Below are 12,957 nucleotides of genomic sequence, written 5' to 3'. Positions count from 1 at the left end.
CATGACAGAGAAATATACAAAACAAAAGCACTCGAAACGACAACAAAAATACACTAAATTACTCAAAACACACTAAGCAACAGCAAACACACACAAAATTTCATATTGATACACAAAAATAACAACATAAACACACAATAGACTCCAAAATCACATAAAATACAACAAAATTACCTAAAAAAGACGCAAAACGCCAGCACACCAAACCTTTGTCCTGTCCTGTATTAATTAAATGGTCATTATTCTAAATGCAGACCTGAATGTTCATATAATCACATTTCTGTGTAAGTGTTACTACTACCACTAAGTGGTTAGTTTTTGCCATTACAATGGTTTAATTCAGAGACCATCAGTTTTTCTGGCCTATCACAACCTTCATTGGGGACAGAAGTTTGATCAATTCAAAGCTTAAAGATCCACACAATGCCACATAAAGGCCACTCAACATTTTATTACAGTTGTACGTAGGCATACTGTTATTAACCTATTAAGTATAAAAGGCCAGTAAAATACACTTACAAATGGCTTTTCAACCACTAAAACTAACCTTGGGGAGCACTAACAGTAAATGTTACATAAATCCTTGATGACATTTTGTTCCAAACAAGTATCAAACCAGTATTGTTGAGGTTATAAGCAAGTAATGTGGAGGAAAATGGAGCTCAGTAAATAAGACATAAACAATAGTTGACAAGACAATATTTAGCAATGTCTAAAAAGAGGAAGCACAAATGAAGTGACGCAAGATTAACACAATTAAATAAATTATCGAGGCCAATGCTCAGTAAAAAAAAAAAAAACAATCTGCAAATAAGTCAAACTTATCGAAAGTTGACACCATGAGAGAAGACACGATAGAAAGAGAAGCAACGAACACAAAACATTAGCAGTATGCACACCATTAACACTACAATGTAGCTTCAAACAACAGGTAATTCATATCTATTGGGAATATTACCTCATGAATATCATAAATGTTTAAATGATTAACAGATAATGATCCACAACTTAGACAACGATAAGCGGTAATTTGTCATTGCCTAAAAACTCTTTTCAGAGCAGGATAAACACTCTTGTGATTCCTGGGGGGTATTGCACAAAAGTCGGATAAATAATAATAATAATAAACCAGCCATGATTATTTCAATGGTAATATTTCCGTATAGGAACCCTTAAGGTAGAGCGTTTCTTCTGCACGGAACCATTTACCGGAAGTAGACTGTCATTCTGCCTGTGTCCTTGTTAGCTATCGAGCTATCTCCCACAAGAGACAGACAGATGAGTACTTTGTGGGGAAAATGAATATAAGTGAACCTGAAGTGTGATCCGGACAAAGTTTTACGTGCTTCAGTGAAGTATGCTGCGTGTCGGGAGTGGAGCTGCCTGGTGAGTAGAGTGTTTAGTGTTTACTGACGTTAGCATTAGCTTTAGCTCTAGCCGCAAGTCACTGACAGCTGAGGAGGGCACACGGCGGACAACAGCACGTTAGCCGCGGATACGCTGAAAATCATGCACGTTTCAGCGCTATATCAAAATCTATGCACTCCTGCTGACCTAAAGCTGCTCCTGATGTGGAGTTCCGACGTGACATGCTCAGCTAAGAGATTAGCATGCGTGCTAATAAGGCGTGAGATAGAGGGAACTGAGGTGTGATTAGGAAATATCAATGGTCTGACTCACCAAGTTACATAAGGTCAGTGTTAGGTGTTAGATCTGATCACTGTCTAAAACGTGTTATTGAAATGTAAAGATGTATCTCAAATGTCTGTCACCATTGCGTTTGTAGAAACATGGCAAAACGTTTTCTGTTTATTTCACTGGCACTAAATAAACAAAACGGTCTAAGTATCAAGAGAAAAAGGCGTATGCTGTGTGTTCATGCACATACTTATTAAGGCCTTGTTGGTGAATTATGGTCTTTGTGTTATAGGTGGAAGTGCTCACCTCTGTTTTCAGACTTGAGGAGACAGATACCACAGCACACCCTCTCAGGTCCATTGAAGACATGCCTTTGTGGGACTGTTTTGATGGCAGAATAATCCTGCCCTAATCATGGCTAATAGTCACAATTGTGTTTTATTCCTATTAGGGCTGGACAATATCGATATGCCTGGAGTGTTTCATATCAGTTGATATCAATATTTATTGATCCATTTTTTGACTTATTCTAAATGAGGATCAGAAGATCTCACACACCTTCTATTGATATTGATCACATCTCTGTCGTGATATCAGTTGTTATTGTTTTATCACCCAGGCCTAATTTCTTTTTATTGTAACACAGTCCGTAATAACTCTGTAATACAGAGTTAGTGCAGTTATTCAGGCTAAAGGTCACAAGACTGCCACTGGCTAGTTATTTTGTTTTCCTTCAAGTTGTCTGATTTTGAACTCATGCATTGTTTTATTTGATGTTGTTATTTTGGTAAATGTTAATCATATTTGCCTTGCCCAACTGATAATTATGAAATCCTATATATTACCCAGGCCTGGGCAATATATCGAGATTCAAGATATATCAAGTTTTTTATTTTGGAGATTTAGAAAATTACAATATCGCCTATATTAATATTTTTTATTTTATTTTGCAGCTTATTTTGTATTAAAATACTCACTGCTTTCTCTAGTTCTCATAACAGCATGAAAAGCACAGTTTGATGGATTGCAGAGTGCGTCCTAACCCAGACCTACCCCTAAAAAAAGCCACACTACAGAATTCACTCACACGTGCTGTCCTTTCCAGGAGAAAAAGCTAAAAGTGGCACATATTGTGCAGCTGTTTGTTAATAAATGGGCTTGTGTGGCATTTTTCATCAACAAATTTAACCCAGAATTGTCTTTCTGGTCTGACTTTATTGAGTTGAAAATATCATATTGTATATCTTCATTTTGCAAAAGAATATTGAGATGTTTGTTTCTTGGTCAGGATGTAAATGAAACTGAATTTCTCCTCAGGGATTAATAAAGTAATCAATTTTGGTCCATATCGCCCAGCCCTAATTTCATCTTTCAATCGATTGGTCTATGAGCTACAATTATTTCATGTACATAGATTATATTGTTAATACGGTTGTTGATTGGCTGTAAAATATTTCTAGAGAGTTCCTCTTCATAGATTGAAGATGCACGACAAGAATCATTTGCTTGTGTGAAACGTTGAGTCTCTTTGTCGTTCAGCATGGCCTGCAGGAATCTGGTCTCCAGCAACATGGGAATCAGGTTTCGGGTGCCGCTGCAGAAGCTGCACCCTCTGTCCCGTGCCATTCACCACCGTTACTCTGGAAACGGTAACCCTCAACGCACTCCTCATCGCACAGCAGCGCGCTACTTTACCTCCATGTCTCGGCTGCCCATGCGGCCCCCTAAGCCTCCCCCGGGTTCAGGAGGCCGCAGCTACCAGCAGCAGCGCAACTTCTGGGTGGCTCGTCTGGCTGCTCGGCTCCTGAGGTTGAGATACATTCTGTTTGGAACAGCTGTGGGTGGAGGATACACCGCTAAGAAGGTAGATGTTGAGTTTTTTCCGATATTCACCATAACAAATCAGGGTTGGGGTTAGGGTTGGACCATTTTGCCTAAAAAAAAAGTATCTGATTTTTTGTAAGAAAATTTTGAGATTCAATTTATTTTTTTAATGCACTTAAAATGACTGCAGACATCAGATATATTGTCAAAAGTGCAACTTTATTGCTGTGGTTGTCCTCAAGGGTTGAAATGCATAAAACAATCCCAAAATAAAAAGTAAATGAGGCTCTGTCTTTCAACAATTTCAAGCTTTAACCCAGGTTTAAGCAAAAGTGCAACAGCAACTTCACAGTAGCTTCAATTTTCTGATTAAGAAATCAGATAACTACATATTCTGTAACATATAACATTACATTTAAAAAATAATAAACTCTTCCCTGAGCATCTCAGCTTAGTGCAGATAAAAAATTGAACATGTCTGTGGCACACACATAGCCTTCTCAAAGGGTAAACACATGTAAACAAAGAGGCGGCTGGCTCACATCGAAACGTGAAAAAGTCTGAAAAAACTGTGGTGCAAAAAAAAAGTACATTTTTAAACTCGAATTTACAAAATAAAAATTGTTTTATCTACAAATTCGACGAATCAATTAAATCGATTTTTTTGCCCAGCCCTAGTTGGGGTCAATTGCAATTACGTCTATAACTATCCATGTTCAATTACAATGAATTACAATCGATTAAGATTACGGTGACAATTATTTTCCACCTGAAAGTCAATTACAATTACGTTCTCAATTACTGAAGTTTGAATTCAATTAATCACAATTATTGAGCCTGAAATAATTCTGCATTAGCTTTCTTTTCTTTTTATAAGTTTGTTTATTAGGAGATATAACAATATAAAAACATTTCAATCAACAGTTTTCCATTGTATACAAGATTTTCAAACAAAGACACACACGTCACAATTATTTCTTTTGTGTATCATAATCGGTCAACTATTTAACAAAGACATTCACACACATTTTTTTACATGAGTTAGCTTTCTGTCAGCATCTCTTATGATAACGGGTCAGTTTTGACTCATGTCTTGAATCAGCTGTAACACAAAAAAAATATTATATATATCATCTAATTTTTCATATTGCATTAATTTAGAAATGTATTTTGACACTTTTGTGGGATTTTGTGGAGACAAACTCGGAGCCGAAGATGAGAAGTTGGTGGTCTGATGCGCTTAGGGTTTAACGTCAAATAAACGTATAAACAGGCCCAGAGCTTCATAGCTTTACCAAATAGAAGGAAATAAGGATGGAGACATTCTGGAATAATAATTAACTTCAGACACACCATGTGTGTTTACTAAGTACATTTTAAAACACTATTTTCATAAACGCAACTGTACTTAAAATGTCTCATTTGGCCTTCAGACATATGAAGAGTGGAAGGACATGTTGCCTGATTTTAGCGACTACAACTGGGTCATTCCTGATTTTGTCTGGGAGCTGAGTGAACAAATTGATCTGGGTGAGTGTCTCACTGTGTCTTTCATGAATACAATCACATGGCAAAGAAGTGATTCATGTCCCTCCTGACTACTTAATTTTGTTTCTCAACAGATAAATTGACCAAAGCTCTTCCTGAAATGGAAGAAATCGCCAAACTGCTTCCTGATTTTGATAAAATAGGAGAGAACTTCAGTTTTCTTAAAAGCCTCCTTTCCTCCGGTGAGTCAACAAAAAAAAAAGTTTGATGGTTGGCTGTATCTCATGAGTCTGAGTCGGGTTAAAATTCAATTAGATGTGACATATTTTTATAAACATCTAATGAGGGGTTTTTCAACCTTGAGGTCGTGACCCAATGTGGGGCCGCCTGGAATTAAAATGGGGTCACTTGAAATGTCTAGTAATAATTGAATATAATAAATTACTGAATAAAAACTGTTTTTGAAATAGTTTTTAACACAATTAAAAAACAATACATAATATGACAGAAATACAGTGCAAGAAAAGGCAGAATGTTCAGAGCTTAAATAATTCTTATTCTTTTTCAAATGAAAACACCACACGCAATCTCAAACAACTGTATTGTATACCTTCGCTTTCTCAAATATATAGTTTTAAAAAAATGCAGTATAAAAATGTAGTATATTGTCACTTTCTGCACTAATCTTTACTACTCCGTATTTGTAACACAGTATAATTAACATGATCAAAAGACTTATTTTAGAGAAAAAAAAGTCTCTGGGGGTTGCTGGGAATTTGTAAATATAAAACTGGGTTCACGACACGACAAAGGTTGGGAACCACTGATCTAATGACACTTAATAGATATTGGTTTGTTGAATTAATTTGGCTGGTTTTGTGCTGCAGTCTTTGCACCTCTGGTTGTGGTTATCAAATCTGCAAAGGCCGCTCTAATTTTTAGTGACTTTGTTGGTTATACTGTTTTGTGGCATTACAAAAAGATGCAATTTTATTGTAACTCCTAAGAAAATGTAATTATTTTTTATTTACTTGTATTTTTTTAAGTTTGCTAAATAAACCAAACACATTTCAGAGCCCAAAGATTCACTGAATAAAATATAGTTTTCTTTTCAATGAAATCATGGGGAAAAAATTAAGAATGATATTTAACAGTTATTATATTCAACAGTCATTTTAAAAGCATTGTAGGGATCCAGAAATGTGTGAATCCAATGTTTTATACAGTATTTGTAAGTGTTTGAGACTTTTTCAAATAACTTCATGGCTTGAAGCTGTGGCTCAGCAGCTCTAATATACATCACAACGCTGTATCCCTGCATTGAGCACCATCCCTCTGCTTCTCTTTTGTCTCTCATGATTTTGATCTTTTTGTTGTTTTTCCATTCTCCTCCTCCCCCCCACCCTCATGTTCTCGTCCCTGTCCTTTACAGGTGTGAGTTTGGGTAGTGAAGTCAAAGGAGCTTCTGGCCTGCATCTGTTGTTAGGTGTGTAAATCCCGCACTCAGATGCACTGCCCTCTCCCCCTTTTCTTTTTTTCGATATATTTTTCTCATTATTTGATCACTTGCTAAATCATCTGCCCACATTTAGCACCAAAACATGTTGGCAGGTGATTTCTGTAGGTTGTTTTCAATTTTGCAAGAAGCCACAAACTAATTCTGTCCTCTGTTATAAAAACGAAAGAATTGGGACATTCGACCCAGGGAAATTATTTATGTTGACATGAATTCTACTGAATCAACCACTGGTGACTTTACACACAGGTTTGCTTTTCTTTTGCTACTTTTAAAGATTCAATTAAATAAAACAAGAAATGGAGAGCTCCTCAATGTAGATCCACTGTGTTTAGTTGTGTCTTCCTTTCTTTAGCTGATTGTTTGTGGTTGTGTGGTCCTCTCTGTGTGGGTTTGGCTTCCTTTGACTTCCCCCTCTCTCTCACCTGCCCTTCGTAGGTTCCTGCTTTTTAAAGAAAAATCAAACTAGCTACTAATCCTTGGGCTGGATGCTTTCAGCTGTTGAGTAAAACCCAAATGTTTGGAAAATGTTAACATGGTGATATTCATGTAAAAAAAAAAGTTACATCATTGATATTTATTCTGATTTTGTTTTAAAATTCAATAGTTTTAACAGCCTTGAAAAGTTGTTAGCAAAGATATGGAATCGTGGTCCTATGGAATAATAAATAATAATAATCACCTCAGTTGGGGTCACAAATTAAGCTGAGAGTCATTAAATAAACAAATGTTTGTCACTGTGCACATGTGAGTTAAGAGTTTTTGGCTGTTTGGAAGATTTTATTTATGTTTTTACCAAAGTGGTACATTTGACTGTGACTACAGACCTTTAGTATTCATTAGTAACAGCATGTCAACTTTATTCACAAATGCTAAATGTTTTTGTCCATTTGATGTTTTTAAAATAATGTTTGGATCAGGCTGTGTTCATTTTGACAATTAACTGTCCTTTTAAAGGGAATGGTATAGTGGAATAGTATGTATTTTTTGTCCACTAGAACCACAGAATGATTAGCTTCATGTTACTTATCTTTAATGGGCTAACACCTCATTGTTAGCACAAATAAATAATTTATTCAGTAGTCACTAAAAAGCCCTGCCTAATGAACTTTTTCTTTTTAAATTGAATATGAAATTGAATTAATTTTTTATTAGGAATGTAGAGGTATATTTGAAATTAGATAAACATTGCATGCATTGAATTGCCTCCCCTGAAGATCAAATGAACAATTTCTTTATTTCTGTTGGTTCATCATTGTAAAATTTCCAAACATTTGAATATTAACAACTCTTTCTTTCCCTAATCAGATGCATGCTTTCAATTAGAGCATCGATCATTAGTCAATAACAACTGTCATCATCACCTGGGGCTTTGGTCATGTTCAGCTCACACATATTCTCTTTCTTTCCTAATGACCTGATAATGTGTTTCCTCTGGTAGAAACTACAGGCGATCCTCCACTAAAAGCCACAGATTCTGCAGCTGCAGCCTCTCACGACGCCAGTGACAAACAGTACAAAAAGGTAGAGTCCTGAAAGCAGCCCACATTGTTTGGATTCTCAGCTTTCTGGTACAACAGTATGGCTGCTTCTTTACTCCTTAAAGGTCCAGTATGATGCTTTTTTTCATTTGTTCTCCCCAACAACGTAGTATTTCAGGTTTTTTTTCCCCTCAAACTCGCCTGTTTTCTGGAGTTTTAGCCCTCTGAAAAGCCACTTTCAGAGCAATTTTCAAAATGGGCTGAATCGTGGCCTACTTATGCATATTCATAAATAGGCGTGTCTGTAGACCCTGACTCCACATACAACAGCCATCACTAGCGTTAATCTTTTGCTATGCACACACTCTTGTTATTGTTTTCAGTTAAAAAACTGCACATTATAGTAAAACACATGGCTATTTAAGCAGCTATTGTGATTTTGTGTCAGAAAAGTTTGTGCGCTTTGCTGCAGAACCAGAGCAGCAGCAGCAGCTCCTCCTTTCCGCACACAAACACAGCCAGACTCTCTCCTTTCCACTTACCGCTCTCCGTCGTTCGTCACCGCATAAAAATTGAAAGCCGTCCAATTCCACAACTGAGTCTGTTGTTAGAGCCACGAATCCATTAATATCCCCATCGTTTCCTCCTCAGTTCACAAGCAATGTTCGGTCTTGCTGCATAGGCTGGTGTAGCATTAGCACGGAGTGCTAACAGCTGATGTGTGTGAACAATGGGCCTGGCTCCAAGCAGTGACTCCCAACACGATCGGCAGCAGAAAAAGTAGTGCAGCTTGCATTTACATATATGGCAATAAAGTACCATATAAATTCTATATTAAGCCACAATGTTTGCTTTAGCTGTTAGATAGCTGGAGAGGGAGGAGCTCACATTCTAGGAGGTGTGTATTATGTCCATGGTAAGAGGAGAGAGAATTGTCAGGAGGAGGACGACTTTCCGGTAGGTGACGTCACCTGCCAGGCAAAATCCAACTCGCCGTTTTTTAGCTGGCTTTATACAAAATGTGGAATAACAAGGGAGGGAGGAAACAGAACCCTTTCAACTTTGGCCCTCTGAATTAGGCTAAGGGATGTATATCACAGTAGCAAAACCAGTAGAAAGTGATTCTTTTTTCATCATACCTCCCCTTTAAGTTACAGGAACTGTTGTCCGTTTACCAAAGAAGCTTAAAATAATTTTGTACAGTAATTTTGTGTAAATCTTATCCAAAGTAAAATATAAATGTTTACAAATAGCACAATTCTATGAAATGCTTTGCTGTAGCTGGTAGTTTCAGCTCAAGGATGGCATTTCTGATGTCATTAAGTTCAGCGTAAATTATGACATACTTCTTCTTAACTTGTAATAAAGGAAAACATTAAACATTAAAATATTACGACGGTTGGTGGTACATTGGCACATACCAATATATAACCTTTTCCGGTAATTTCAAAATTGATCGGAACACAGTCCTGTGATATATCGTTTAATAGGCAATTCAACGTAGATTACGATTTTACGTCGTACAATTTCATTTGTTTTACTCGGTGGAACCGAGTCATTTCACTGTATTCTCGGGAACGTGGTACGTGCTGTTCGGCGCAGAGATGTTCCGTGGGCCCGGCAGTAGTTCATCAAAACTTGTTTACACAAGCTGCTAATTCATATGTCCCTGCATTAGAGTGGACACTTACTTCATTTAAGTTATTTTATGTATACCTATCTTTATGTCATGACACTTCATTCACTTGTGATCCTATTCATTCTTCTCTCTTTCTGGTTCATTTTGTGTTTCATGACGTTTTCCTTCCGTGTCTGTGTGCGCACTTTTTATATTTCTGCAAACAAAACAGAAGTTTTCGCAAAATACCCATCTTCTACATGCCCCTTTCCCAACATGATTACGCAGAGGCTTTGAATTGTCGATGCAACTCACAATCATAGTCGTTGCTGCTTCGCTGTTTGCTTTGTGGCTGCCCTCGTAGATCCCAATGCTTTGCTTATTTAATCATCTTCAGCAAACCATTGTGCTCAGGACCAAATCAAGTTTAACCACACATTTAATAATTTCCTCGGTAACACTTTTCAGTATTATTCACAGTACTGTCAGACAAAGCTGTGGGATTTTGTCTGAGTGGTGCATGACTGTAATAAGACAACAGTGTCCCTCTTGGAGCCACGTGCTGAGAGCTCAATCGCCTTCAGCTCAGCAAAGTTTGGCATCTCTTTGTTTGTGTCAAAGAGAAATGGCCTTTGCTTTTAGCACCTGTTGTTGCAGCCAGATTCCGAAACTAAAGATAATTTAATAATTGATTTTGTCGTCAGTGCTAGTGAATGAGATTCTCCACTTGTCTGCTCTTTCATTGGCCCGTGAAGTTGCCCCACCCCCAGCGACTGGCGGCTGATGCTATTGTTGCTCCTTCCTTTGACTCATTATGACGTGCCCCAGCAGGGTCTGCTCGGGGAGCTCATTCTTATTCAGCAGCAGATCCAGCAGCATGAGGAGGAAGTACGACGGGCTGCCGCGGCCCGTATTGCACATCCCCCACCGCCAGAACCTGCTCCCAGTCCACCTCCGAACCCCAGCCCCCCTCTGCAGAAACGAAAGGTGAAGGTCCTGATCCACTTAGCTCTGCCCCATTATCCAATGAAAACTACAAGAAAAAAACAAGTCAAATTATACATTATATTATATATAAAATCATATATTTCTGCTGCCTGATATTCCTCAGACCACAGCCAGTGATATGGATGGGCTTGTTACATAAGACCTTACTGTTAGTTTATCTACAACTAGCTAGGGCACCTCTATTCTCTCACTTTGTTTTAGTGCAATCCAACTGGACTAAAAGGTGGAACATCTTTTCTGATGTACAGTCATGAAAAATGTCATTGTAAGTGCCGTTCCAACACTAATTACTGCCTAGTCTGACCCAAGCAAAAGTTTGATTCGATTATACTTTATTTTATCCCACAGTTGGGAAAATAACATGTTACAACAGCCAACAACACAAAGAACAAGCAAACAAAAAATGCAATTGATGATGCTGAAATCAAACAATCTCTGATACATTTATGTTGTTACATTAAACCAAATAGACATTTCTGTACAAACAAAGTAACATTGTCAATTTTATTTTGCATTAAATTGCATAATGTGAAGAACTTTCTGCTTTTACTTACTTTATAGATTTGACTTTGTAGAATCGTTGGGTCAGTACAAAGTGTTTTTGTGTACGTTGATTCTCAACAGCAGTCGTTGTGTATCCTGCTGTGGTCTGTCAGGCTGAGGTTTATCTTTTCTGTAGGAGGGGCATGCATGGACCTTTCTCTATAGTGTGGTTTCAGGAAATAAAACAACGCGCTTGGCCTCACACTAACCAAAGAAAATGATGAGTAATCTATAACAAACCGTGCATTATTGAAGGAAGGCACAGTGTGGATGTCAATGCTGCATGGTGTGAAACGCATGGTTTATCCTTGACATGAAAAAATCTCTTCTTTTTTTTTTTAGAGTCAATAATTTTATTTTTTTAAATGAATAAAAAAATACAGCTTTAATTGCTTAAAGATTGATGTTTCTGTCAGTCCTTTTCCTCCTGCTGCCATTCTCATCTCTTTTGTGTCGTCTCCTACTCTGTCCCTGCCTCTTATCCTCACACACTCTCAAATCTGTAATCCACTCAGATCTGCACAGTTTTTTAAAAAAAAATCAAAGCTGAAATGACTGAAGAACCTGTCGTGTGGAATTTCTTTGGATAACTCGGTTGTGATTTGTGGCTGTTTGTGAATCGGAACGTATTGATTCAAGCAAGAATGAACATTTTATGCCTGTAATTGTTGCTCTGATGTTTCTGAATCATTCTGCACATACTGTTTGTTTGTCAGGGGATTTACTGTAATTGTATGAATGGAATGGCCTTTCAAACCAAAAAGTGCTGTTAATATGTGGTGGTCTTTTTTTTTTTTTTTCCCCCTGTTCTTCAGTCATCCGACAAGGAAAAAGTAGATCAGCTTCAGGAAGAGCTACTTCGTACCCAGGTATAGTAGGTTGTTGTTAAATCTTTAGTAAGATAGCCAGCATTGTTGAGAGAAAGAAACGCATCAGCATTTTGGCTTAATTTACCAGTGATCATAACCTTGAGATACTTCTCCACCTGTTCATTTGTTCATTTCCCCCGTGGACATTATTTTGTTAATTTTTCGTTCAGGCATTAAAACAAGGACAGAAAAGAAAAAATGCAAAAATTGTCTATACATAATGACTGAAGGGGTTCAGCCTGAAGTATATTACTTATTGATGCCTTACCCCATGAACACAATTCCAAAATACACATAACCAAACAGCAAGCAAAATGATGACAAATTATAACAGTTTACAAAGGGTTACAACTGAGAACAGCAGGCAAAAAGATAGAAAAAATAAAACAGTCATCATTAATCATGTCCAAGTTTAAACATACAAAGCAAAAGATAAATGGAAAAGAAAATTTCCTGCTTTTATTTTTTTCATTCCTTCTATTTCCCATTCTTTCCTTCTTCCCTTCCCCCATTTTTCTTCCTTATTTATTTGATAATTTATATATTATCTCCCCTCCTCTTTTACTCTCTTACACACATACAGCACATACAAACACACCCTGACTATGCACACTTTCGAACACATGTTAAAAACATAAAGCAAACACAAAGAAAGAAAAAAAAAAAACAGATTAGCAAAAAATAATGCAGATAAATGAGTTACATATATAACTAAGGTTCTATGAATCCTGATGACTGCCAGAGGCGGTGCTTAAAGCACTGGATGTTCCATCTTGCGCATGCTCAGGTCGAGTAATTATATCATCAAAGTCACCTGTGACCCCTGGATGATTTGGAGAGTCTATATCTACCGGTGTCATCAGGTGATCTGTTCCTGTCCAAATCTTCTCGCGAGGACTCAAGGATCCTGAATGACAGGATGCTCTGGCGGTCATCCAGGATTCATAGAACCGTAGTTACATACATAACTCT

The 12,957-nt window shown here is 37.4% G+C and overlaps 1 protein-coding gene across 5 annotated transcripts in view; it reads left to right on the top strand.

Moving 5' to 3' along the window:
- Positions 1–1,194: 1,194 nt before the first annotated feature.
- opa1 (OPA1 mitochondrial dynamin like GTPase) overlaps positions 1,195–12,957 on the top strand; it is a 39,125-nt gene continuing 27,362 nt past the window's right edge. Inside the window, exons 1-8 of one of the 5 annotated variants that reach the window (XM_028444072.1) lie at positions 1,195–1,386; positions 3,178–3,502; positions 4,896–4,992; positions 5,085–5,192; positions 6,383–6,436; positions 7,908–7,990; positions 10,397–10,552; positions 11,932–11,985. In XM_028444072.1, the coding sequence (XP_028299873.1) occupies positions 1,358–1,386; positions 3,178–3,502; positions 4,896–4,992; positions 5,085–5,192; positions 6,383–6,436; positions 7,908–7,990; positions 10,397–10,552; positions 11,932–11,985 (906 nt within the window). In that variant the 5' untranslated portion in view covers positions 1,195–1,357. Of the gene's footprint in view, positions 1,387–3,177; positions 3,503–4,895; positions 4,993–5,084; positions 5,193–6,382; positions 6,437–7,907; positions 7,991–10,396; positions 10,553–11,931; positions 11,986–12,957 lie in introns of those variants that run through there. The other 4 variants (XM_028444076.1, XM_028444073.1, XM_028444074.1 and 1 more) reach the window with 4 other exon arrangements.

This window comes from Gouania willdenowi, chromosome 4 (genome assembly GCF_900634775.1).
Source record: "Gouania willdenowi chromosome 4, fGouWil2.1, whole genome shotgun sequence".
NCBI classification, from domain to species: domain Eukaryota; kingdom Metazoa; phylum Chordata; class Actinopteri; order Blenniiformes; family Gobiesocidae; genus Gouania; species Gouania willdenowi.
Note: the sequence above shows the minus strand (reverse complement) of the source record. Positions and strands in the feature narration are given on the sequence as shown.